Raw genomic sequence first — 23,519 nt, 5'->3', positions numbered from 1 at the left:
AGGAGGAGTCAGAGGGAGGAGGGGTCAGTGGGAAGAGGAGTCAGAGGGAGGAGGGGTCAGTGGGAAGAGGAGTCAGGTGGAGGAGGGGTCAGTGGGAGGAGGAGTCAGGTGGAGGAGGGGTCAGTGGGATGAGGAGTCAGAGGGAGGAGGGGTCAGTGGGAGGAGGAGTCAGAGGGAGGAGGGGTCAGTGGGAGGAGGAGTCAGTGGGAGGAGGAGTCAGTGGGAGGAGGCGCTGCTGTGAGAGCTGAACAATGTCATGTTCTCAAACCTGTTTCCACTGCTGATGATCATCTTAAGAAACCAACAACTGACCCTGAACTCAGACCAGTCCAGAACAGACCAGACCAGTCCAGTCCAGACCAGACCAGTCCAGTCCAGAACAGTGCAGTCCAGTCCAGTCCAGACCAGAACAGTCCTGTCCAGTCCAGAACAGACCAGACCACAAAATAACACAACACAACACAACACAACACAACAGTCCAGCACAGAACACAACACAACACAACAGTCCAGAACAGAACAGAACAGCACACAACACAACAGTCGAGTCCAGTCCAGAACAGAACAGAACAGAACAGACCTGTACCCACCATAAACCTCAGCTCTACTGGCTTTAATTCCTGTTTATTACTCGACTTTTTCTTTTTTCTTTAAGTGTTTTCTATTTTCTATTCTTATTTCTAGATCCGTGTCATAAACGTCTGTGCTGTTTCTTCCTTGTGCTGCTGGGACGACTAAATTTGTCCTCAGAGACAGACCATACTTGTTTAGGGGGGTGGGCTGAGCTGGGGGGGAATTCCTGCAGACAGACACAAACAACAGGACTATCTTTCTTCTGGTAGCTGAGGGTCAGACCGGAGCTTTTCCTCAACGCTTCTCAGGAGGTGAGACGACAAATATACATGTTCATTTCATGATCTTGTTTCTTTTCAACATTTACTTTAAAATAGAATGAATATTTTAGAACCAGTTTTCATGAACAGCTCAGAAAACTTAGTGGCAGAAGAATAAATGTGTTCAGTGTCTGTCTGTGTGTTATATATCAGTGGGAACTTTGTGTCTGTGCTGACACATGGAAAAAATTCCAATAATTCCAAACATAGTGAATCGTCTGTAATACAAACTGAATATTTCCTACTGCTGCACCTTCACATTAAAAGCATCTGATTGGCCATTTGACTTTTATTATGAAGTGGTCACAGGGAATGCAGTGTGTTTATCAGTAAGCTCAGAGTCCTGTGAGTTGAAGTTCATCCTCGCTTACGTCCTGGTTGAGAAATCTGGATCAGGCCCTGTCTGTGACTCAGCCACATGTTTGAGCCTCAGTCAGACCCAGACTCAGATGAGGAGGCTGTTGAGACCAGAACCACAGACTAGCATCTTTTCAGAACAGTTAGTGTAGTTACAATCTTTTCAGCTCTGATAGTGTAATTAGCATCTTTTAATAAAGTTGGTTGGTAATGGTTGGCTTAATTAGCATCTTTTCCTTGGCACTTTAAAGACAATCCAGCGGCACGTCTTGCTGACAGGGTTCACTGTTACCAGTTGGTTTTTCTTTGTAAAATACAGACAGACAGATTATTAGCAACATTCAGGAATTTTAACTTTCTGACATCTGTCGACACTTTATTTCCTAACTAACTTTTTATCTGACGTTCTTGTAGACCTGCCGACCTCTCAGTGTGATCTCAACATGGACGTTGCCGACAAGCTCGTAGATAAAATCTTCTCGTGGGTGGAGCTACAGAAGAAAGGTTCACACAAGTTGAAGAAACTGGCCACTGAGCTTGAGGAAAACAAGAAGAATGTTAACGTCAGTAAGGTTGTTGGGAGCTCAGTGTCTGTAGGTGGTGCAGCTGCAGTGACAGCAGCAGGTGTATTAACCTTCTTTACCGCAGGGTTAGCAGCACCTCTTCTAGTTGTAGGAGCAGTAGCATCAGGGGCTGGTTTGGTTACTAATGTGGGTGCTGATATTGTAGATCTTATAGCATCAAGTCGCACCATGAAAGAGGCTGAAAAGATTTCAGAGGAGATCCAGAATGTTGAGAAGAAACTCCAGGAACTCATGAAGACACTGTTAAAGGAACAACGGGATGGTGATAATCTTCCTCCTGATGAATATGTCACAGAGCGAATCCTGAGAGCAATGGCCAACAACAACGGACTGCAACTACATGATGACGTCAGTTTGTACAAAATCATCACTACGGTGACCGGTTTGTCCAGATATCGGCTCACTGGGGAAGACGGAGGCCTGAGCCTGATTACACGGTTTGTTGTAACACAAGTAGTTACACAAACAGGGAAAGCTGTGGCTTCAGTGGCCGCTTCCATCGGAGGAAAAACAGCAGCGAAGGCAGCTGGTCGTGTAAGTATCAGAGAAAGTGCCTGGCACAGCAGAGGGCGCTGTTTCCTGCCTCATCAGTGACTCAGAGGTCACAGTGAGGTCTAGGCCCAATCCCAATGTCCCCCCCAAAGACCTCACAGACTTAAATAATACATAAGTAACTGTGACATATCATGTTACCTGGACGACTTCAAAACATGTTTGGTACCACTGTGGGTTTGGTACATTTGATTTTACATGTTTGACTCCTTCCCTTCGCTTCCTGTGTTTTCACAGGAAGTACTGACATCTACTCTTCTTTTGTGCCATGCCGTCATTGCTGACTCAGTGTGAATTTACTCAGTTGTTGGAAACTGTGTACATTTCTTCTTCTCTCAGTCGTGGTAGCTGTAGGGTTGAGACACCATTTTCTTTTGTGAACACATTTTCCTCCTGTTTGTCAGGAGGCAGGTGAGACGCCTGTATTTTGTTTTTGTTTTTGTTTCAGATAAGTTAATGGACACTTTACAGATCGCTATGTCTGTTGTTGCGACTGTGCTCACCCTGACACACCTTTCTACTTCAAATGATAAATTAATCTTTTGAACTACAAATTGTTGTGGCACTGGACATCCTTGAGAGTGAGGATTTGGTGCTTTCAGCAGGTCTCTCACCGAATGACCTCCTTGATCCAGACCAGTCAGGCTTTAAAAGCGTTGTCTGTTGTGTACAACCCTACAAGCAGCGAGAGCTGCAGGTCGGTCCTCAGGTCTGATCTCCCTGGACCTCTCGCAGTCTTTGATACAGTGATCCACCACATCCTGCTATCTGTACTCTACGACACCAGTGTCTCAGGCAAAGTCCCTTCTTTGTTTGAATCATGTCCTTATCCTAAGAGGTTCCAGGCCTTGGTGTAAAGAGTGTTGTCCTTTTTCAGATTGCAGGAGGAGCAGTTGGACTTGCGATTTCAATTCCTGAGCTGGTCATCAACTGTAAAAACCTGGACAACTGTGAGACAGAAGCCAGTCAGAGACTGAGAGAGAACGCTGAAGCCATACAGAAGGCCTCTGAAGAGCTGGAAACACAACTTAATGAAATCCAGTGAGTCTGAACATCAACATTATTTACAGTGTAATGCTAGAAATTAAAAGATGACATCAAAGGTTTATTTGAGGTGTTTCTGTCCATGTTCTGAGGTAAAGACTCGTATCTCTACAGGACAGTAACACTGGAACACCTCATCGTTAGAAAGTGAATATTTAGATCAGACTGTTTAAATGGTTGAAATGATGCATCTAATTAGTTTTTTTATTTCCTCTTACAGGAAGGTGATTAAGAGATTAGCCAGGGTGAAACTCTGCATTGAAAACGAGGACAGGAGCTCCGATCAAAGGAAAGAATTGATAGAATTTGCAATAGAAAACTGTCGGGATGAAGCCGTTCGACAATGGCTGAGAGAGAATTCAAAGTCTAAGACTTTCTTCCATCTCGTGGACGTGTTTCATTTAGTGAAAAAACACATAGATAAGAAGGAAAAAAAGAAAAAGGTTGACATCACCTTTGTGGCTCATGGGTCGATCAGAGACGATGATATCCCAGCCAGCTGTCTGCTGCCTCTGCCCACCATCACAGATGTGCTGCTGTATTCTCCCTGGAACTGTGCCATCACTGCTAAGGTAGCGTATGGTATTGCTACAGGACTTGTACAAACTCAGCACAGAGTTTTTATCTGTGTGAAGAAACACAACTGTCAAATTCCTCATGAAGGACATTTTCCCACAAAGCTGCCAAGTCGCTGGAACTCAATGAAGAGAGTTGGAGTTCAGAAGATTCCCAAAATCATGGTCAGTACTCTCAGACTACCAAAGGACGGTGCATGGGATTGTTTTAAATCTCTCACAGCAACACATGGTAAGCCAGAGAGAAGCCGCATCGTCATCCCGTTCATCTTCCCGGGTGGTCCAATAAGAATCCCGTTCTTCGTCGTCACCTTGGCCCTGTCTCTGGTGCTCTTTTTCTACAGGTATGAAGCCACCGTCCATCTGGCTGCCTGTCTGGATGATAGATCTGATGAGAAGTTTGACCGGGAGTTTCTGGAGAAACAGTATTCCTACACCATCGACAGCACAGCAATGACGTCTTCAGCAGACATGCTTCCCAACAGACACGCTGACCTGTACAGGGCCTTTGAAGCTGTGTTTGATTAGACAGGTTCCGCCTCACTGTCCAAACTGCACTAAACAACAAGTTGTAAAATCAGTCGAGTGAAAAATGTTTCCACATTTATTTGGATCCAGTTCAGTTTTAGTTTTCAGGGGGGATTTACTGTTTAGTAACAATTTTCTGGAGATGAACAGTTTTGTTTCAGACAAATATACGTTGAGGCCTCAAGCTGAACTCAGTGTTTCCAGGTGTTTCCAGGTGTTGGGGAGTTGTCAGTGTGTAACAACTAACACACACTGACAATGTGGAAAACAATGATATAAATATGTCCTTTCTGACATTAGCGTAGCTGTAGCCCAGTGAAAGGGACTCACACTGACGCCAGTGTTATGATTTCATCTGCGAGTATGTGAGGATCCACGAGGGTCAATATGACGTACATTTCATCATTGGAGGGTCGTCCACCGCTACCTTCATCTTTACAATTCATCTTTAACAGTGCAGCAGACTAAGCAGCTCCTCTTCTTCTTGCATGTCGCCATTTTGATTTGATTCGTAGTGTGAATGTGCGTTATACGTAGACGACGATCTACTTCACATGTATGAAGTATTTATACTTTGTGGATTATTTTCCTTCTCACACAGCAGTAAGGGTGGGAACAGGTGATGCAAAGCAAAAATCCTCCACAGATCAATCCTTCTCATTTTGGTTCAGACTTTGTGCCCTCAGAAGACCACCTCCGTGACCATAGCTATAGCTAAATGGTTTTCTGCTAACAGGCTTTTGAAGGTATCCATGACAACCATTGTAATGTATTAGACAACCAATAAATATAAAGTAAAATATATATGAATTCTTTGGTTTTGATATTTTGAGGTTTAACTTTTGATTTTTACATTTATATCTGATCTTTCACCAAGTTTAATCTCTAATCTTTTTTTTAATCGTTTAACTTCATGTAATTCTTGTAATTTTCAAATGAAACTTGACTTTACATGTTTGAAGTTTTTGTGCTCCACTTGCTGTGTTGAATAAAACCAAGTAGAGTAAACTAGTAGTTTAACACATTCTGAACTTTTTATTCCTCCTCCCCAAGACAGTCAGAGCAGCAGCCATATTGTTTCGTGTTGTCCATCCACATGTTCACTGGGACTTAAGGATGAACTGGTTAGAGTTTGGTAACCATACACTGTAAAAAATTCCTAATTTTACGAAAAATATGTGAACAAAAGTCTGTAAAATGACAGAAATGATCTGTGAATTAACAGCCAGACTTGTATTTTAAGCATTATGCCAATAATCATGAATTACATTTACATTTTTGTAAAGAAAAATTACTGTATTATTTATACGGTATTTTTTCTGCTTTCTTACATTACATACAAATCTAAATGACAGTAATTATCTGTAATTAAAAATGTAGCTTGTTATTATAAAGGTTAATGTCCACACAAACAATTTAAAGATTCTCTGTAATTTCAGGATAAATCTGATTACTTTTACATTTATGTGACTTCTACATTCAAACTTTGTGATTCTGGATGAAATGTAAATGTCCTTTTTTTCATCACATCAAACATTCTAGTACTGAAATGTATCCCAGCATGCACTGGGAGGAAAGCAGGACACACACACATTCAGACCTATGGACAATTTAGAGTTCAGTTAATGAAATGTCATGTCTTTGTTCAAGTAATCAGAGTCCTGGAGGAAACACAAGGAGATCATGCAACACTGCAGGAAAGAACCAGGGTTCTTGCTGTTGTCTTCCTGCCTGGACTTTACTAGTCTGTATGTTTGGGGAGGAGGGGGGGGGGGGATTTGACCTGTGTCCTCGAGGACACCAGGTAAACCCACCTGCATCGACCTGACAGCAACAGGCTCCTGGCTGAGCCGTGTGAAGATGCTGCTAACACGGTTAGCTGTCACAGCTGTTACATTAGTCTCACAGGCAAATATCATATATGTGAGGAGTAACAAGTTTAAAAGTAGCTCATTTTACCATGTGTTGCTGGTATGTGTTAATGTTGTCAGCTGGTTTAAAGCTGAAAGCAGCTGATGAGAGGTGAATGAGTGAAGTGAATGAGTGAAACTGTCTTGTACACACTTGTTCACTCAGACAGAGAGGACCAGGAAACACACTGAGGAGCAGAATCTCCCGCGCAGCTGCCGCTTGGTCTGGACTGTTGTCTCCAGCCTCCCGCTCATGGTTCCCATCGCCGGCATCAGCCAGTTCCTCATTGTTCCCCATGTTCCAGAGACTCAGGGATCTGTGGGTGTAAATGTACAGCAGGTAGTTAGTCACTGTAATGAAGAAAACAACAACATTAACTGTGTTCAGATAGAGCAGCAATAAACTCTACCGGTAACAGAAACTCCAGAGACTGGCGAGGAGACGCTGCAGTGACGTCAGCACGTAAACGGTCCCTCACTGCAGGTGATGAAAGGTGATGTACTCTGAGTAAACGTGTTACTGCGGCACATTTTTAAAAGGGGAAGAGGAGGGTAAAACATCTTATATGGGGATGATAATAATAATTAATAAATAAAGAAATGCCAGTTTTAGTTCTTCAGATCATCCCGCGGCTCTGAAGAACTATTTGTGAATAATTGGTTGATATTGTAAATTTATCTGAATATATTTTAAAAAAGTGTTATAAAGTCAATAGTGCTGCGTATGTTATTTGTAATTAAGTTTCCAACCCCACTTTAGTTGAAAGACGACATACAGAGACTTAACAGTTTAATTTGCATTTCTTCAGTTTATTATATTTTATGAGAAATGTAAGAAAATTGAATCTGAATCAGTAAATATTGTGTTTAGAGGTTTTAACATTACTTTACAAACTTAAAGATTCAATGTTGACACAAATACTGCAAGTTGAAGTTTGAGATGAAAGGGTGTAGCTCAGTGCTCACACAGAGACATCGTCATCATGGATAAACGTCCTGAACCTCAGCTCGGCCATGAGCGGTTACTGTGTCCACACCAAAGCTGACAGTCCGGCTTGTTGCCATGGACACAGTTTTAGTATTTCAGTGTTTTGGGTTATGTTTTGACCATTTTAAATAAACAGTATGTGACTTTTTGTGCTATATTTAGTTATAATTTCATATCACATGTATGAACAACTTTCTCTACGTAGCTTCAGTGAACCAGACTCTCCCTGTGTAGCGTCGCTGCAGTTCAAACTCCACCTGTGTGAAGTCAGTGACACTGACACTGATAGTGAAAGTGAGTCAGAGAGGAGGCGGGTGGGGTCGAAGATCAGGGCTGCTGTTCACACATGAGATAACACAGACTGTTCAGCTCCTTTACAATAAGTCACATGACTTACAGAAAATGAGCTGCAGGAAAAAGTGAAAAAGAAAGTTGGAAGGTTGATGGAGGAAACAGCTGGGAGGAGCTGAGTCTATCAGACTGACCAATGTCCTGATGTTAAAGTCACATCAGCCTCACTGAGCTGCTGGTGTGGCTGTAGTTTCTCTTCCAGGTGCTGTGTTCTTTGTAACACCTGAGTCTGAATCAGCCAATAGAAACCAGGAGTCTCAGACTTCATCTCCTCTCAGTGAACTAACCTGTGACCATCTGCAGCAGGTAAGACAACACAATCATTTTCAGCTCAGGTGTCGCTCTGTTTCTCCTCACTTACTTCAGCTCATTACACACAACATGTGAGTGAGAGGAAAGTTTCACTGTTGACTGTGGAAACTTGAAGACTGAGTCCAGATGTTCAGGACATTAATAATAATATTCTGTCTGAGCAGCAGCAGCTTCATGTCCTAAAAACACTTTATAGACTTGTTAGCAGCAACATCTGGACTGATGTGGAGCAGTGAATGTAGTGAACATACATCTAAAGTCTTTGTTTTTATTTATATCATTATTTATCATTCATTTCCAGTCTAACTTTGCTTTGATTACCAATCGGGTCGACGTCTCACTTCACTGTGTGGAGGAGTCAGAGAGGAAGTGGGTGGGATCTAAGACGAGGGCTGCTGTTCAGCTCCTTTACAATAAGTCACATGACTTACAGAAAGTGAGCTGCAGGATTCCACCAGTGAAGAAGAAAGTTGCTGCAGATTTCCTCTGGGTGTAAAGGTCTTTGTTAGAAAAGCTTGTGACTCATTAGTTTCTCCTCAGAGTGGAAACACACTCCTGTGTGTTCCCTGTACGACTCTCAGTGAACAGCTGACAGCGGCGGCGTGCTCGTATCTAAACTCGCCGGTCACCACAGCAACTGTTGTCACGTTTACTCATCAGTCCCGAGATTGATGAGGATATTAAAACTAAACCAGCAGCCTGTTCACTGCAGAGCCTCTTCAGAGTAGCACGTTCACTATTGATCTGACACTTCACTGAGCCAAAGAGTCAAAGCTTTTTATCATATATATACATATATATATATATATATATTCTTACTCTAGTATTACTAGTGTAGTCAGTCTAGTATACTAGACTGAAAGCAGCTGACACTGGACTTTGCTTTTCAACTAACCTCCGCACATTGACCAATCACAGTCAGACATACTAAACTCTGTGACCAGGTCAAGTCACAGTGTTAATGTGCAGAACTTCCATCCTGCACACACACACTGTAAGACCTGAACATTAACTTTACAGCGTGCGTTATATTTCAGTAGTTTGACAAAAATAATTACTAAAAAATAAACTCAACTTCCCTTTAAGGGTTTTCAATTTCATTCCATGGTCTTCATCAGAAGATAGAGCTGGCTCAGTTGTCATGGAGATAGATGGTGGCATTGAGTCTAATGGTCCTGCTGTGGTTGCTCTCCCTGACAGACACAGACCTCCATCATGAGCACCGCGGACCAGCTGCTGGAGAACATGCTCTCCTGGATCGAGCAGAACGAGGCCTGTGAGCAGCAGCTGAGGAAACTGGCCAAGGAGCTGGAGTCCATCAGCGAGGTGAGCAAAGCTGGTCAAACTGTGGGCAGCACGGTGGCCGTGTTCGGAGCTGTATGCACGGTCGCAGGAGGCGTGGCCACTCTGATGAGCGGGGGAATGGCTGCTCCGTTGTTACTGTTAGGAACGGCATATACAGCAACAGGTGGCGCCATCTCTCTGTCGAGTGAAGTCCTCGAGATCATCTTTTCCAGCCAGCCCATGAAGGAGGCAAAGAAAGCAGCAGAGAAGGGCGTGAGAATTGAAAATAAAATCCAGCAACTGTTCAAGAAACTGAAGATGGAGCGGAAGAGTCAGAATCCGCGCGCAAACACAGACGAACTGGACCAACACGTCGTGATTGAAATTGTGAAAGCCATCGCAAGACGAAAGGGACTGGTGGTGAATCTTACATTCAACTTTATGTACGATAACCGTCACAACAAAAACTTCCAAACCATCTGTGTGATGACGCTTGGGGTTTTAGCAGTTTTTGCGTTTAAACTCGGAGGAACGGGACTCCGGTCTCTGTACACAAGAGGAGCTGAGAGGATCGCCAGACTGACGTCTACAACTGCATGTAAAAGAGCCGCCAAGGTACGAGTCAGTCAGAACATCCAGAGTCACTCTCATACAACCACATGCCACAGATTCGGTATTTATGCTTTATGATGGATAATTCTGACCGATGTACATGATTGATTACGTCTGATAATGAGTCCTGTCTGTTCCTCATCAGGTTGCCACAGCTCTTGGAATGGTGTTCACACTTAAGGAGGCGATTGAGAACTGGACAGACGTGATCAAGAAAAATCATGTGACTCCAGCCAGCAAATCACTGAGAGAGAAAGCCGACGAGCTCCGCGAGGTCACCCGGACACTGAAGGGCCAGCTGAACGAAATCGAGTAGGATGTTTTCTGTGGCGTTATCGTGATTGTCAGAGTCTGTCCTGTTTTACAGAGCAGCAGCACGTCCACACGAACGTGTCTGAACCACTTACAGTCCAGTTCTAGTCCAGTTGTACAGTCCAGTCTACTTCATCTCTCTCTCTACAACACGCTTTAGTCTTCCTGTTGTGTTCTCAGCTGCTGATGCAGCTCTGCACCTCCTTATAATGTTTACTGACACTCAACTGCAGCACTAGGCCACAGTGGAGGTGGAAGACTTCAGAAACCTGCAGCAGAACCACACCCAGGGGGCGGAGCCATCTGCCTCACCTGGTGGGTTGCAGAGAGAGAGAGAGAGAGAGACAGAGAGACAGAGAGAGAGAGAGGGTGAGAGAGAGGGTGAGAGACAGAGAGAGAGACAGAGAGAGAGAGAGAGACAGAGAGAGAGAGGGACAGAGACAGAGAGACATAGAGAAACTGAGAGAGATACAGAGAGAGAGAGACAGACAGAGAGAGAGACAGACAGAGAGAGAGACAGACAGAGAGAGAGACAGACAGAGAGAGAGACAGACAGAGAGAGAGACAGCCTGGGCGCTTCATGTGCTTGAGAGAAAAAACAAACGGTTTGAATGATGCAGTGATAATCAGAAAGTTTCCAGTACAAAGTTTACAGTGATCTCGTCGGCATGACAACCTGGATTACAGTGTAGGGAGTGTCCTGGTTCCTTGGGACTGAGGCTCAGCTGCTGGCGGTGGGATGGCAGCAGGTGCAGAGTCTGGAAAAGAATAAGAAGCTAAGTGGAAACAGCTTTTAGCTTCAGATCAGAGTGGGCGGAGTCGGGGAGTCTGGCCTCAGCAGGTCGTTGCTGAGAGGACCTTCCTGCTTCATGTGGAGCTTTTCTTCTGTAACAGTACAGTGTGTGATCTCACTGCGTGTAGAGAGGGTGGTGTAGTAGCTGAAGCTGAACTGAAATTGAAGAAACTATAGCTAGCATCATGCTAGGCAGCAAAGCGACACGTGTTATTACTTCTTAGTTACTATTGTAAGAATAGTAATTATTGACATTATTATTATTATAAATAATAATTACATTTCATTTCAGAGTAAAGTGTCTGTTGGTTACCTGTGATGCTGTGGGTTTGAAGTCGTGCTAACTCTCTTTACTGGCTTGTTCACAGGGCGATGCTGAGGAGATGAGAAGAGGAGGAGGAGACCTGATGAAGAGAGGAAGCAACAGCTGTTTGGATTGATGGTGTTAGGAATACTCGTTGCTTTCTTTGCCTTTCTTTTTTCCTTACAGCAGCATCAGGAAGGAAAACCATGAGACCGGTCAAAAGCCTCCTGGAACAGTAAGGGGGGGGGGGGGGGGGTTCGTCAACTTTCATTCAAGAGATAAAACACCACCTGTCTGACGAAGGTTTGAAATGTCTCCATCAGTCAAGGGACAGTGTTTTAACAAACTGGAGTTAAAGAACTTTTATCAATTCTTATCGTTTGGTCTTTTATATCGACACCCTCTTAAAATAATGGCCTAAGTCATTTTTTCAGGTTTTTCAGGAAACACAAAAAACTCAACAAAAGAGTCACACTTTTGACATAGGCCATTATACAACCGGGGGTAGAATTGCATGTTCCCCTCAACTGAGGATTCAGGCGATTTTACCAGAGGTGGCCAGCATCATGAGGGGGTGATTTAGGCAAAAAAAACATTTTTGTCAAAACATGACTTAGGCCATTATTTTAGGAAGGTGACGATATGTAAAAAATGTGATCAGCCTCTTACCTGGGAACTTTCAACTTGTCGATGCCGAGTTCTTGTAAAATGCAAATGAATGTAAGGAAACAGACTTGTTGGCTGTGCTGCCCCCTGCTGGAAGCAGCTGGAACAACCAGCTCCACTGGAACTGGGAACTGTTCCTTTCTTTACTGTCTTCGCTCAGTCTCTAATCTTTTACTGTTTTACACATTTAATGTTTTAATCATTTCATCTTTTACTCTTTTAAACATTTAAACATTTGATATTTTAATCATTTCATCTTTTTTATAATCTGTTTTTATGCATTTTATTTTATGCTCTGTGTGAACAGCTGTGTGTGACTTTGACATTTGATTAAAATATCTTGATTATTCTAAATTGGTTCATTTGCATTTATTTGTGAAGATTTTCTAAATTCTGAACTTAAATTCAGACGTATCAATATTTCTGACCAGGACTGTATTTACATGATTATTGATCATTTCTATTCAGTCAGACTTTGTGCCAGTAAGATCCATGTGTTACAGCTCCACAGCCTTAAGGTTCACATTATGCAAATGATTTAAATCCTGGCCACACCCACCCCCGCTGTCTGTGGAGAGAGTGGGCGGGGCTTAGTGACATCCTGTGCTTGGCTCTCAGAGTGATGAGCTGCTGTGGGCGGGGCCAGCAGAAAACACCTGTTTTAGACACTAAATAAAATAAATAATAGAACGTCTGTTTAAATGAAGCTTCATGTAGAAGATTTTCATTTTTATCTTTCTTTTTAATGATTCATTGTAAGAGGACGCATCACTGAGAAATACCGTCCTGCCACATGAAGACAACTCAAGTCAAACCTTCAGCTTTAGATCCTGTCGTTTTCCTCTCTCCCTCCTTCATTGTGAAGCAGCACCGAGTTCTCAGTCTCACTGCGACCTGCAGCAAGTTGCACCATCTGGGCAAAAATGCCAAACATGGGGTTTATGTTCGTGACACTGTTGAACCTCAGCTAATAACTCTGTAGCTGGACTATCCAAACGAAGTGTTGGCAGGTATGAAAGTTTCTGTGGCTTTAATGTGAGCCCTGAATATTAACGATGACACATCCTTCAGGAAGATGCTGTGAAACCGTGTAACACGCACTTCCCTCCATGTACGCGTTCCTCTGGAGGCTCGTACTCTTCTCTGTGAGGTCACTATCGCCGTGTCATCACCCGACACTGAGTCAGACAAGTCAGACAAAGCATGTCCGTAATCAGAAAAATAACGGCTAACTGCACGACAGTAACTCCAACATAGAATCCATCATCACCCCTTTCATTTAGCCATTAGCCACCATTAGCAAGGTTAGCCAAAAGCTACAAGTATCATTATTGTACATTATGATGTACAACAATTTACACTTTACAATGAGATGGTGCCATTTTACTTTAGTGAGCGCACTAGCGTTATCCCACTTTAGCCCCCTCCGGTTCACTCATGGCACTTACCCTGTCACATTTGAAGCTGTTTCCTCCCACAGGGACTGAACATGAATATATTTCTGAAATGTTCCATAGAAACCTGACAGGTCTGAGATCTGCAGCAGCTGCTGCCCCCTGCTGGAAGCAGCTGGAACATCTGTAGAAGCACTGGGGTGTGGCGGTCTCTGCGTTGGCAGCTGTACTAACAGGGTGTTGTCATGACAGGATGCGGTTAACACTCATGCTTCCTGTGGTAACTTCCTGACACAAGATGGCTGAGCAGCAGACATCTCCACCGGCTCAAACGCTACGACTTTCTCTTCTTCAGAGGCTGAAGTGTTTTCTCTCCTCCATCTTTCCTCAGGCTGATATCTCACATGGCGCAGGCCAGTGATTCGAACACCACTGTGTATCTTCCAGAGCGAGACGCTGTGCTCTCTGGTCCTGTGTGACATCAACCTGCTCAGATGAATGTGAGCATCACTGTCCTGGGAATTTCTGGACTCAGAGGACTGACAACAAGAGAGCGGTCCTTCTAGTTTATTCTGACGTGGACGCCTCGGCCAACAACCGAGCGCACAGCGTGTTCACACACGGTGTAACTGCTGCCACGCCTGTAGTCTGTCTGTCACTGCTCTCGACATGTGGACATGACCGGGAGAACGAGAAGCCATTAACCAGGAAGGTGCTGTGTTTTCCTGATACAATTATACATTACACACAGTATGTGTCGCTTGATGTGAGCTGCCGGTGACACAGGTGATTCAGAAACGTGAGGTCACAGAAGAACTGACGGAGGCCGTCGGGATGTTTCCCCTCTTTAAGGTTGTGTAAACTAGATTTACCTCGACTGTTCCTCGGAGCCGAAGCTTCCTCCCGGTCTCGGCGGGGACGAGCGATGGCCACAGCGATAGAGCTGCTGGAGACTCTGGAGGATTTGGGGGATAGAGAGCTGAAAAATTTCAAGTGGTACCTGCAGCAGCCGGACTTCCTGAAGGACTTCCCCTCCATCCCGAAGAGCCAGCTGGAGAAGGCCGACCGGCCGGACACGGTGGACGTGATGGTGCACACCTACAGCCATCGCTGTGTGGAGGTGGCCAAGAGGGTGTTGAAGAGGATGAGGAGGAACGACCTGGTGGAGAGTTTGTCCAACAGCGGCTCAGCACCTGAAGGTCAGTCGAAGTCCACTCTGCAGTCACTCCAGTCTAACAGCAGAATACCTTCATATCGACCTGATGTTTCTATGTGAAGGTCCATCAGCTGGTGCAGCACCTGCAGCAGGTGAGGCCAAGGCTGCTGCAGATGATGATGATGATGCTGATGATGATGATGATGCTGATGGAGAGCCTTCATCTGTGGGGCCACAGGCTGCTCCTCTCTCTGACCCCCCCGCTGAAGGTAACCTGCTTCGTCTGGATGATTCCTAATAATAATAATAATAATAAATGATAAAACGTTTTATTTATAGGCGCATTTCAAGACAAAAAAAAACTACAGAAGTATTAGAATAAATGTCACTGTAGGAGGTAAATATGATGAGGCAAGTTACAGGAAGAGGGTCAGTATTACAGATGTGGAAGAGAGTTCCAGAGGCTGAAGGCTCTGACCCCTGGGGTACAGACAGGGCGGGGGCCAGGAGGAGGATCTGAGAGTACAGGCAGGTGTGCAGGAGTAGATCACAGAGAAAAGGGAGGAGCAGAACAAATGAGCCACGTGACTCCGCCCCCTCATCACATCTGTGCTTTTAAAGCCTTTAAAGCATGTGATGAGTGTCGTTATGATCAGGACTGATGTTGAATAAAAACATTAATTCAGTGAAAAGGGGAAAATAATATTAATATCTAATATTTGTGCTGCAGTTTTTAGATGTGGGCAGGTCGTCAGCATGAGTGTTTATTAAGGCTGAGAAGTCTGGGTGAAGACAGTGGAACCCGGCTCTGGTTGTGAAGCTTCACACTCTCAGCTGTGTTACTTTGTTCTCCACAGACGTGATGGTGCAAGTAGCACAACGTCCACAGAGCAGCCCCACGCTGCAGCTCTCGGTGCAGTCCCGCCTCCAGGACGTGTTCAGGAGTGCACGGGGGGGGGCAGAGAGGCAGCGTGAAGGACGGTTGTGTGACGTGAACCCGGAGCAGTTCGTCATAGACGGTCGGGACGCACAGAACAACACGCTGCGTCCGTTCAGGAAGCTGGAGACGGAAACTGGACAATCAGCAGAATCACAGAGACCGATTCAACCCTGTGACGTCTTCCAGCAGCCGTCCATCAGAACCGTCCTCACTACTGGGGTCGCAGGGATCGGGAAAACATTCCTTGTGCAGAAGCTGTTGTTGGACTGGGCTGAACAAAGAGCCAGTCAGGATCTGCATCTGATATTCGCCTTCACTGTCCGGGAGCTGGGTTTATGGAGGGAGGAGAGCTTTCGACTGGCAGAGCTGATTCACACATGTATCCCAGAAACTAAGTGCATCAAGGAGGAGACTCTGAATGACATCCTCACAACTTCACAGAACTCCAACAGAGGTGACTTCAGACTTCTGTTTGTGTTTGATGGACTGGATCAGAGCCACTTTCAACTAGACCTCAAAACTAACACGTCTCTAGATGTGACCAAGTCGATGAGAGTGGATGTGCTGCTGACAAACCTCATCAGGGGGAAACTGCTTCCCTCTGCTCGCCTCTGGATAACCACACGACCTGCAGCGGCCAATCAGATCCCTCCTGAGTGTGTTGACCTGGTGACAGAGGTCAGAGGGTTCACTGACCCACAGAAGGAGGAGTACTTCAGGAAGAGGTTCAGAGATGAGGAGCAGGCCAGCAGCATCATCTCCCACATCAAGACATCACGAAGCCTCCACATCATGTGCCACATCCCAGTCTTCTGCTGGATCACTGCTACAGTTCTGGAGGAGGTGTTGGAAACCAGAGAGGGAGGAGAGCTGCCCAAGACCCTGACTGAGATGTACATCCACTTCCTGGTGGTTCAGCTCAACAAAGCGAAGGAGAAGTATGTCCCAGAGAAGTGCATTCAGTACATTCAGTCCCTGGCCAAACTGGCTTTTCACCAGCTACTGAAAAGCAGCACGAGCTTCATGGAGGAAGACCTGAGACTCAGTGGCATCAACACCAGAGCGGCGTCAAAGTACTCCAGCCTGTTCACAGAGATCTTCACACAGGTGTGCGGGCAGAGGGAGGGCGGAGACCAGAGAAACATGTTCTGCTTTGCTCACCTGAGCCTTCATGAGTTCCTGGCTGCTGTTCACGTGAACATATCGCTCTTCATCTACAACAGAAACGTGATGCCTGGGCCCAGACTGAAGGTCTCTGCAACTAACGTCCACAAAATGGCTGTGAACAAGGCCGTACAGAGTCCAACTGGACACCTGGACGTGTTCCTCCGTTTCCTCCTGGGTCTGTCACTGCCGACCAATCAGAATCACCTACAAGGCGCCCTAACACTGACTGCAGGACGTTCACAGAACAACCAAAAAACAATCAGGTACATCAAGAAGAAGATCAGGAAGAGTCCTTCTCCAGAGAAAAGCATCAACCTGTTCCACTGTCTGAATGAACTGAATGATCGTTCTCTAGTGGAGCAGATCCAACAGTCCCTGAGATCAGGAAGTCTCTCCACAGATAAACTGTCTCCTGCTCAATGGTCAGCTCTGGTCTTCATCTTACTGTCCTCAGAAGATCTGGACGTGTTTGACCTGAAGAAATACTCTGCTTCAGAGGAGGCTCTTCTGAAGCTGCTGCCAGTGGTCAAAGCCTCTAAAACAGCTTTGTAAGTGTAGAGATAAGTAGATGCATGTATGAAATCATATGTGATGATTCACTACAATGTCACAGCACCACAGCCCCCACATGTAGGTACAGATTTGAGGACCTCAGCTAGGACACAGGCGGAGACAAAGGTGTAGCTTCAGAGCCTCCAGATGTAGCTGCTGTAGTTAAGATATAACTACTTAACACTGAAGTATAAATCTTTCCTCTCCATCAGGTTGAGTGGCTGTAACCTCTCAGAGAGAAGCTGTGAAGCTCTGTCCTCAGTCCTCAGCTCCCAGTCCTCTAGTCTGAGACACCTGGACCTGAGTAACAACGACCTGCAGGACTCAGGAGTGAAGCTGCTGTCTGCTGGACTGAAGAGTCCACTCTGTACACTGGAGACGCTCAGGTCAGTCTCCAGCTTTTCTCTTCACTTTAACAATTATATGCTGCTCCACATGCTGGGTATTATCCATCCCGTTTGTGTTGGTAGCAGTATAAACCAAACTAATTCAAGACAATGATGCAGGCTGTCAGGCTGTCTGGTCACAGAGGAAGGCTGTGCGTCCCTTGCCTCAGCTCTGAGGTCAAACCCCTCCCACCTGAGAGAGCTGGACCTGAGCTTCAACCATCCAGGAGACGCCGGAGCCAAGCTGCTGTCTGCTGGACTAGAGAATCCGTTCTGGAGACTGGACACTCTCAGGTATGGACAGATGAACAGACAACAGACCGACCACTCTCACACATGGGATGTTATCAGACTGGACACTGTTAGGTCTGGAGACACAACATCAAAGACAGAGACAAAAAGCGCAGGTCAATAAACATAGTTCAAAGCATAGAAAAACATCATGCTGTTCCACAGTCACACCGTGGGACAGGCAACTGTGATGATCTAAGGGACCTGAGGGTGGGATACAGGGTTCAAAGGTCAGAGATATGAGAGGAGGCCTGTGCATGAGAGTGCATGTGAATCCATCCCGCTAAACCGTTGATCCACATTTCTAAACACGCAGGCTCCACCCACAGATGTGATGTCACAGTAGAGTATGCAGCATTTAGGTGAAAGTGACCTTCCAGAATTTCCCCCACTGAAGAAGAAACCAGATTTTACTCAAGTCCGGACCGTCAAGAAATATCAAAACATCCATAAAGTTTTTCAAGTTTTTACCTGCTCCATCTGTGTCTTTACCGTCAGTGTCTTTAGTGTCAGTCTTTACCAGCTCAGTCAGTATCTCTACAAGCTCCTTCTGTGTATTTACTGGCTCCATTAGTGTCTTTACCTTTGTCAGTGTCTTTACCAGCTCTGTCAGCATCGTTACCGTTAGTGTCTTTACCTCTCTCAGTGTCTTAACTGGCTCCATAAGCATCTTTACTGTCAGCGCTTTTACCAACTCAGTCAGTAGCTCTACAGGCTTCTTCAGTGTCTTTATGGCTCTGTCAGTGTATTTACCGGCTACTTCAGTGTCTATACTGGCTTCATTAGTGTTATTAGTGTGTCTGATCCCAGTGGATCAGTCCAAGACTGAATTTCTTTCCCAGTCTGACCGTGAAGCCAATACTGGTCTGGTTTTACTGCGATGAGAGGGGTCCAGCTGGACTCAGAACTGTTTTTTTTTCAGAACCTTTAAATAAAAGCAGTAGGACCTTGACATCAATCCTGAACCAGACTGTAAGTCAGTGGGGAGAGGCCAGAGTAAGTTGATGTGGTCTCGCGGGGATGTATTTTTGCTCTATCCAATCAGCAGCGACTGGCATATCCATGATGGTGATGTCATTTTCAGTTCACAGAAGCTGTGGTAGTAGTTAACATTTGTCTCAGTGGTTATTATATTTGCACAGTACTATTATGCAAAAGTCATTTGTTGGTGTAAGAGTAGCTTCACTGTGCACCATAAGCACATTCACACTGCTTCATAATGTCACCCGTCTGTTTCTTCCTCCAGGTTGGACTTCGGTGGAGAGCAGAGGCTGAAACCTGGTGTGAAGAAGTGTAAGTGTTTTTATTCAGGTTGATTCATGAGAGAAAAGCAGCTGATTTTCTATCCAGTTAAAACTGTTCACACATCAGTGTTAGAATGAGTTCAGTCAGATCCTACTGTGAATCCGGATGATGGTTCGTGTCTGACTGACGGGGGCTGTAGGTTTCTCTGCTGCTGAACCTGGTTTCTTATCAGCAGCAGGTGGAGGTTATTGCCTCGCTTCAGCCATCTTTGTCTTTATAATATGTCCTCTGAGCAGCTACGCCTTCAAACTGAAATTTGATGCTGAACTCACGTTTCTTCTAGACTGGTAAGAAAACAGCTGCTAATGCTAACATTAGCTATGTAGCATTAGCAAAACCTACATATAGCCCCTTTAAATGTTAGTTCACCTCACTAAGACAAGCCTCAGTCATGTTGGCAGGTGTTACAGCATCACACCAAGCAAATTATATTCAATTAAACATTGTTTATAGGATTTTACATTGAGCTTCATGAACAACGTTATTGTCAGTTACTCCAGGCCGGTGGGGGATCTGCAGAGCTCATTTGATATCAAGCTCTTATTCATTGTTGTATTCTTGTCTTTATCAGACACCTGTGAATTGGAGCTGGACACAAACTCAGCACACAGAAACCTCGAACTGTCCCACAACAACAGGAAGGTGACATCAGTGACAGAGGATCAGTCTTATCCTGATCATCCAGACAGATTCGACCAGTGGCCTCAGCTGCTGTGTAGAAACCAGCTGACCGGTCGTTGTTACTGGGAGGTCAAGTGGAGAGGACGAGTGGACATTGCAGTGACTTATGGAGACATCAGAAGGACCGGGAACAGTCTGGACTGTGTGTTTGGAGGGAACGATCACTCCTGGAGTCTGAGGTGCTCTGATTTCGATCTTACCTACTCTGTCTGGCACAATAACAGAAAAATATCCACCGTCTACTCCGCCGCCGCCGCCGCCTCCTCCTCCTCCTCTAACAGAGTAGCAGTGTATGTGGACTGTCCTGCTGGCTCTCTGTCCTTCTACAGTGTCTCCTCTAACAAACTGATCCACCTCCACACCGTAAACACCACCTTCACTGACCCTCTGTACCCGGGCTTTGGGTTTGGCCTTGAGACGCTTTATTTCTTTGAATACGAGTCCTCAGTGTCTCTGTGTCGGCTGTAGGACGCAGCGTCTCTCAGGGATATGAACACAGTATTGAGATGGTGTGTTTCCTGTCGCCTGACCTGAACCCAGACACACTGTGCTAGAATCAATCCACAGGATCAATTTAAAAATACCAAACAGGATTAAAGCTGCAGTGTTGAGCGGGCCGCTGCCAGGATCCACCCGACGCTGCCAACATACATCATGTTCCTGTACAACAAGTGTAAACACGACCATGAAAATTAAATGATGATGGTGGCGCTATGACTTCAGATCAGCATGCAGATGTCCTCAGTGTGGGACAGTCATCAAACATGAAGTTTGGAGCAGAGTGGACAATGTGTATTATAGTTATGACAACTTCCTGTTTCCTGCCACAAGCACGCCATTCAATGAAAACTCACAGTTTTCGCTCTGAAGCATCATGGAGGTCTGAAGTGTGAAGGACTGAAGGAGGAGCACATCACAGAGTTAAACATGACATTACATGTGTTGTCACATTGAAGGTGTTTTCTGAAGATGCAGTGGTTTGAGCTTCAGGGCCACCGTACTACTTCTTTAATGCGAAGAGACAATTCAGTTTAACATAGTGTCAAATCAAAGTTTATAGCTGCTGCTTATTCTCCACTCAGGTCTCTAGTTGGACTCTTACATGTGTGATGTCATTAAAACAGTCAATAGCAGAAACAACACAGTGATGAAATCCAACCCTTAGCTAAAACAAGGGGGGGGGGTATCTTGAGACACAGTGCTGTGGTCTCTCACAGTTCAACAGCCTCAGGGTCACAACATGCAACACAATGTAAACTGGAGTTTGTTGAGTCTGAGCAAACACTTGGATCAGCTGCTGTCAGACCACGTGATCACATGACACTCTGACACCTTCAAAATAAGAAGATCACTTCCTGTCTGAGCTCGTACTGATCAAACTGAGCTGATTCCGTCACAGATCACGATGTGTCCGGCCATCAATTGTCCAAAGCTGATGAGCTTCAGGTCACATGATCTATCCGCTCAGGTGTTTCATGTCCACAGGTCAGAGGTCACAGGTCACAGGATGAGACAGTGGTGCACTCCTGTAAAGGTGCAATATAAGATGTGGCCAGAACTTTAGTCTAAAATGTTCAAATAATGAAATGACAGTGATGATGTCATGATTAAGATCTCCATCTGTTGTATTTCAGAGTCATCTACTGAAATGCGCATGCGCACCAGCCCCGACCTGTCCTGTGTTGTAATACCACTTTGTGACACTAGACGCTGTCTGAGTCAGCAGCGCATCAAGTCTGCCCTCAGTCCCACAGATTGGAAGAGCTTCCTTCCTCTGAAGCTCCTAGAAAACGATCTTTATCTCCATCCTGAAGAACCGCTCCGACAGGAAACCACGTTCAGCGGCAAAGAAGCAAAACATGATGAATGATGGTGTGTTTTTCCAGCGCTGAGACAGGTCTGGGTGAAGAGATGAAACTCTTCTGTTAGACAGTGAGGGACATCTAATGTTGGTCTGTAGTGAAAAGTATCTTCAGTGCAAATGACAAACCGCATAAATGTATGATTGATGATGTGGACAGACGTTTTAACGATGTAGTAGAATTCAGCCTGTTCCTGAAGCTGTTGTCCAGCTGATGCGTCACTAACTTTCCTTTTACAAGACAAAAAGACAGTTTGATCCAGAACCAGCAGGTTCAGGATCCACCGCCTAACACTGTATTCATTTCAGCAGATTCATATCTATCCTTACTACTCATTATACTCACACAACAGACCTAACATCTTTGAATATTGTATGATCTAAAGGAATTGTCCTATCACATGTCTGTCTGTATCAGGACCAGAAGTCCAGTCTAATCACCAGTGATGGACCAGCACCTGCCTTTTCTTCTGCATCTGGCCTCATCAACCATCAACCACATGACATCAACACTTATTATTCTTTACTGTTGCAGTATTTGATCTTTTTATTGTTATTTCCTGTTAATATGTTTGTTGGATACTACACCAAACACTGAGCCAAATATCTTGTGAGTAAAAACCTTCCTGACAATAAACCTTAATATCTGATTCTGCCTTTGTGATGATGTCATCATCCCTTCCTCATGCTGCTGTAGCCCGACACCCACGTTACCTGCAGAATCCGCTTACCTCCATATTTTTATAGGTAAATCAAAACATACTGTTTGTACTACAAGGCCTCATAATTTGTTTCAGTGCCATCAACACTTTTAACGATCAGCAATAACTGCACATATAAATAATAAATTATAAGTAACAAGGGAAAACAACAATGTAATCAACTGGACGGGGCAAAGAGGTGAAATGCTGCCCCCTGTGGAGGCGGAGCAAGTAGCACGATCTTACACATTACACCTTTAAGTATAAGACTAAGATAAGGAGAACCCCTTAAATCCTTAAGGGAACATTTTAAGGAAACCTTAAGGGGAAGATTTAAGGGTCTTTTGTGCAACTGTTTGTTGGTCAGTTAAACCTGACGGACCTAAGTTCACCTGGTCAAGTTCCCGCCAAAACAAACAGAGGATGAGAGAGAAACCAACTCCTTTAATGTTACCTGCTTCTCACCGGTGCAAATCAACCGTCTCCATGGAAACAGTAGAATCCCACTGCTGTAAATTCTCTTTCACTGCTGAAAATGCTTGAACTTTTTCTATAACTAAGGAAACCTTTGAAGAGACTCTGTGCTCAGCTTCAGCTGAGGAGGAATGACACCTTCATTAGAACCTTGAGGTGTTCTGCAGCATCATTACTGAGACCTGTATGAGGAGGCGGTGTGAGAACCAGACTCTGACAGGTCAGATCTGAACCAACAGCCTGAGGCTCAGTCACCTCCAGCTGTGAAGTGTTGACAGCAAACATCACATGACTGGACTCAGCTGTGCGTTTAATCCTTACGTTAAACTCAACACTGTTTGGTTTAGTTAGCTTCCAAACGGACAGGTAAACAGGTGAGCTGAGGATAAAAGTGGGACAGACTCGTCTCTGCCACAGAGCGAGGACACACCAGGACGTCTCACATCACAGGTGAGTTTCTCTTTCACTCAACATCCAGTCCTGGACTCGTCTCTGTCACGGTCCCAGGTGGTTTCACCGACAGCGTCAGTCTGACACGAGGAACAT

The 23,519-nt window shown here is 45.0% G+C and overlaps 3 protein-coding genes across 3 annotated transcripts; all 3 read left to right on the top strand.

Moving 5' to 3' along the window:
• Positions 1 to 596: 596 nt before the first annotated feature.
• Positions 597 to 5,347, top strand: LOC130184542 (uncharacterized). The gene is made up of 4 exons (XM_056400494.1): positions 597 to 884; positions 1,665 to 2,368; positions 3,264 to 3,427; positions 3,651 to 5,347. Exons 2-4 carry the CDS (start codon positions 1,694 to 1,696, stop codon positions 4,531 to 4,533), a joined length of 1,722 nt encoding a protein of 573 aa, XP_056256469.1. The 5' UTR covers positions 597 to 884; positions 1,665 to 1,693; the 3' UTR covers positions 4,534 to 5,347.
• A 2,451-nt stretch (positions 5,348 to 7,798) lies between these two features.
• LOC130185356 (uncharacterized) lies at positions 7,799 to 12,413 on the top strand. Its single transcript, XM_056401784.1, has 4 exons — positions 7,799 to 8,088; positions 9,295 to 9,993; positions 10,136 to 10,302; positions 11,464 to 12,413. Exons 2-4 carry the CDS (start codon positions 9,310 to 9,312, stop codon positions 11,480 to 11,482), a joined length of 870 nt encoding a protein of 289 aa, XP_056257759.1. The 5' UTR covers positions 7,799 to 8,088; positions 9,295 to 9,309; the 3' UTR covers positions 11,483 to 12,413.
• A 1,254-nt stretch (positions 12,414 to 13,667) lies between these two features.
• Positions 13,668 to 22,448, top strand: LOC130184606 (protein NLRC3-like). Its single transcript, XM_056400577.1, has 7 exons — positions 13,668 to 14,658; positions 14,738 to 14,884; positions 15,473 to 17,270; positions 17,487 to 17,660; positions 17,781 to 17,954; positions 19,198 to 19,244; positions 19,828 to 22,448. The coding sequence occupies exons 1-7, from the start codon at positions 14,385 to 14,387 to the stop codon at positions 20,403 to 20,405; spliced, it is 3,192 nt and encodes a 1,063-aa protein (XP_056256552.1). The 5' UTR covers positions 13,668 to 14,384; the 3' UTR covers positions 20,406 to 22,448.
• Positions 22,449 to 23,519: the final 1,071 nt, after the last annotated feature.

The sequence above is a fragment of the Seriola aureovittata genome, chromosome 17, assembly GCF_021018895.1.
Source record: "Seriola aureovittata isolate HTS-2021-v1 ecotype China chromosome 17, ASM2101889v1, whole genome shotgun sequence".
Taxonomy (NCBI): Eukaryota; Metazoa; Chordata; class Actinopteri; order Carangiformes; family Carangidae; genus Seriola; species Seriola aureovittata.
This window is presented reverse-complemented; position numbering and strand designations above follow the sequence as displayed.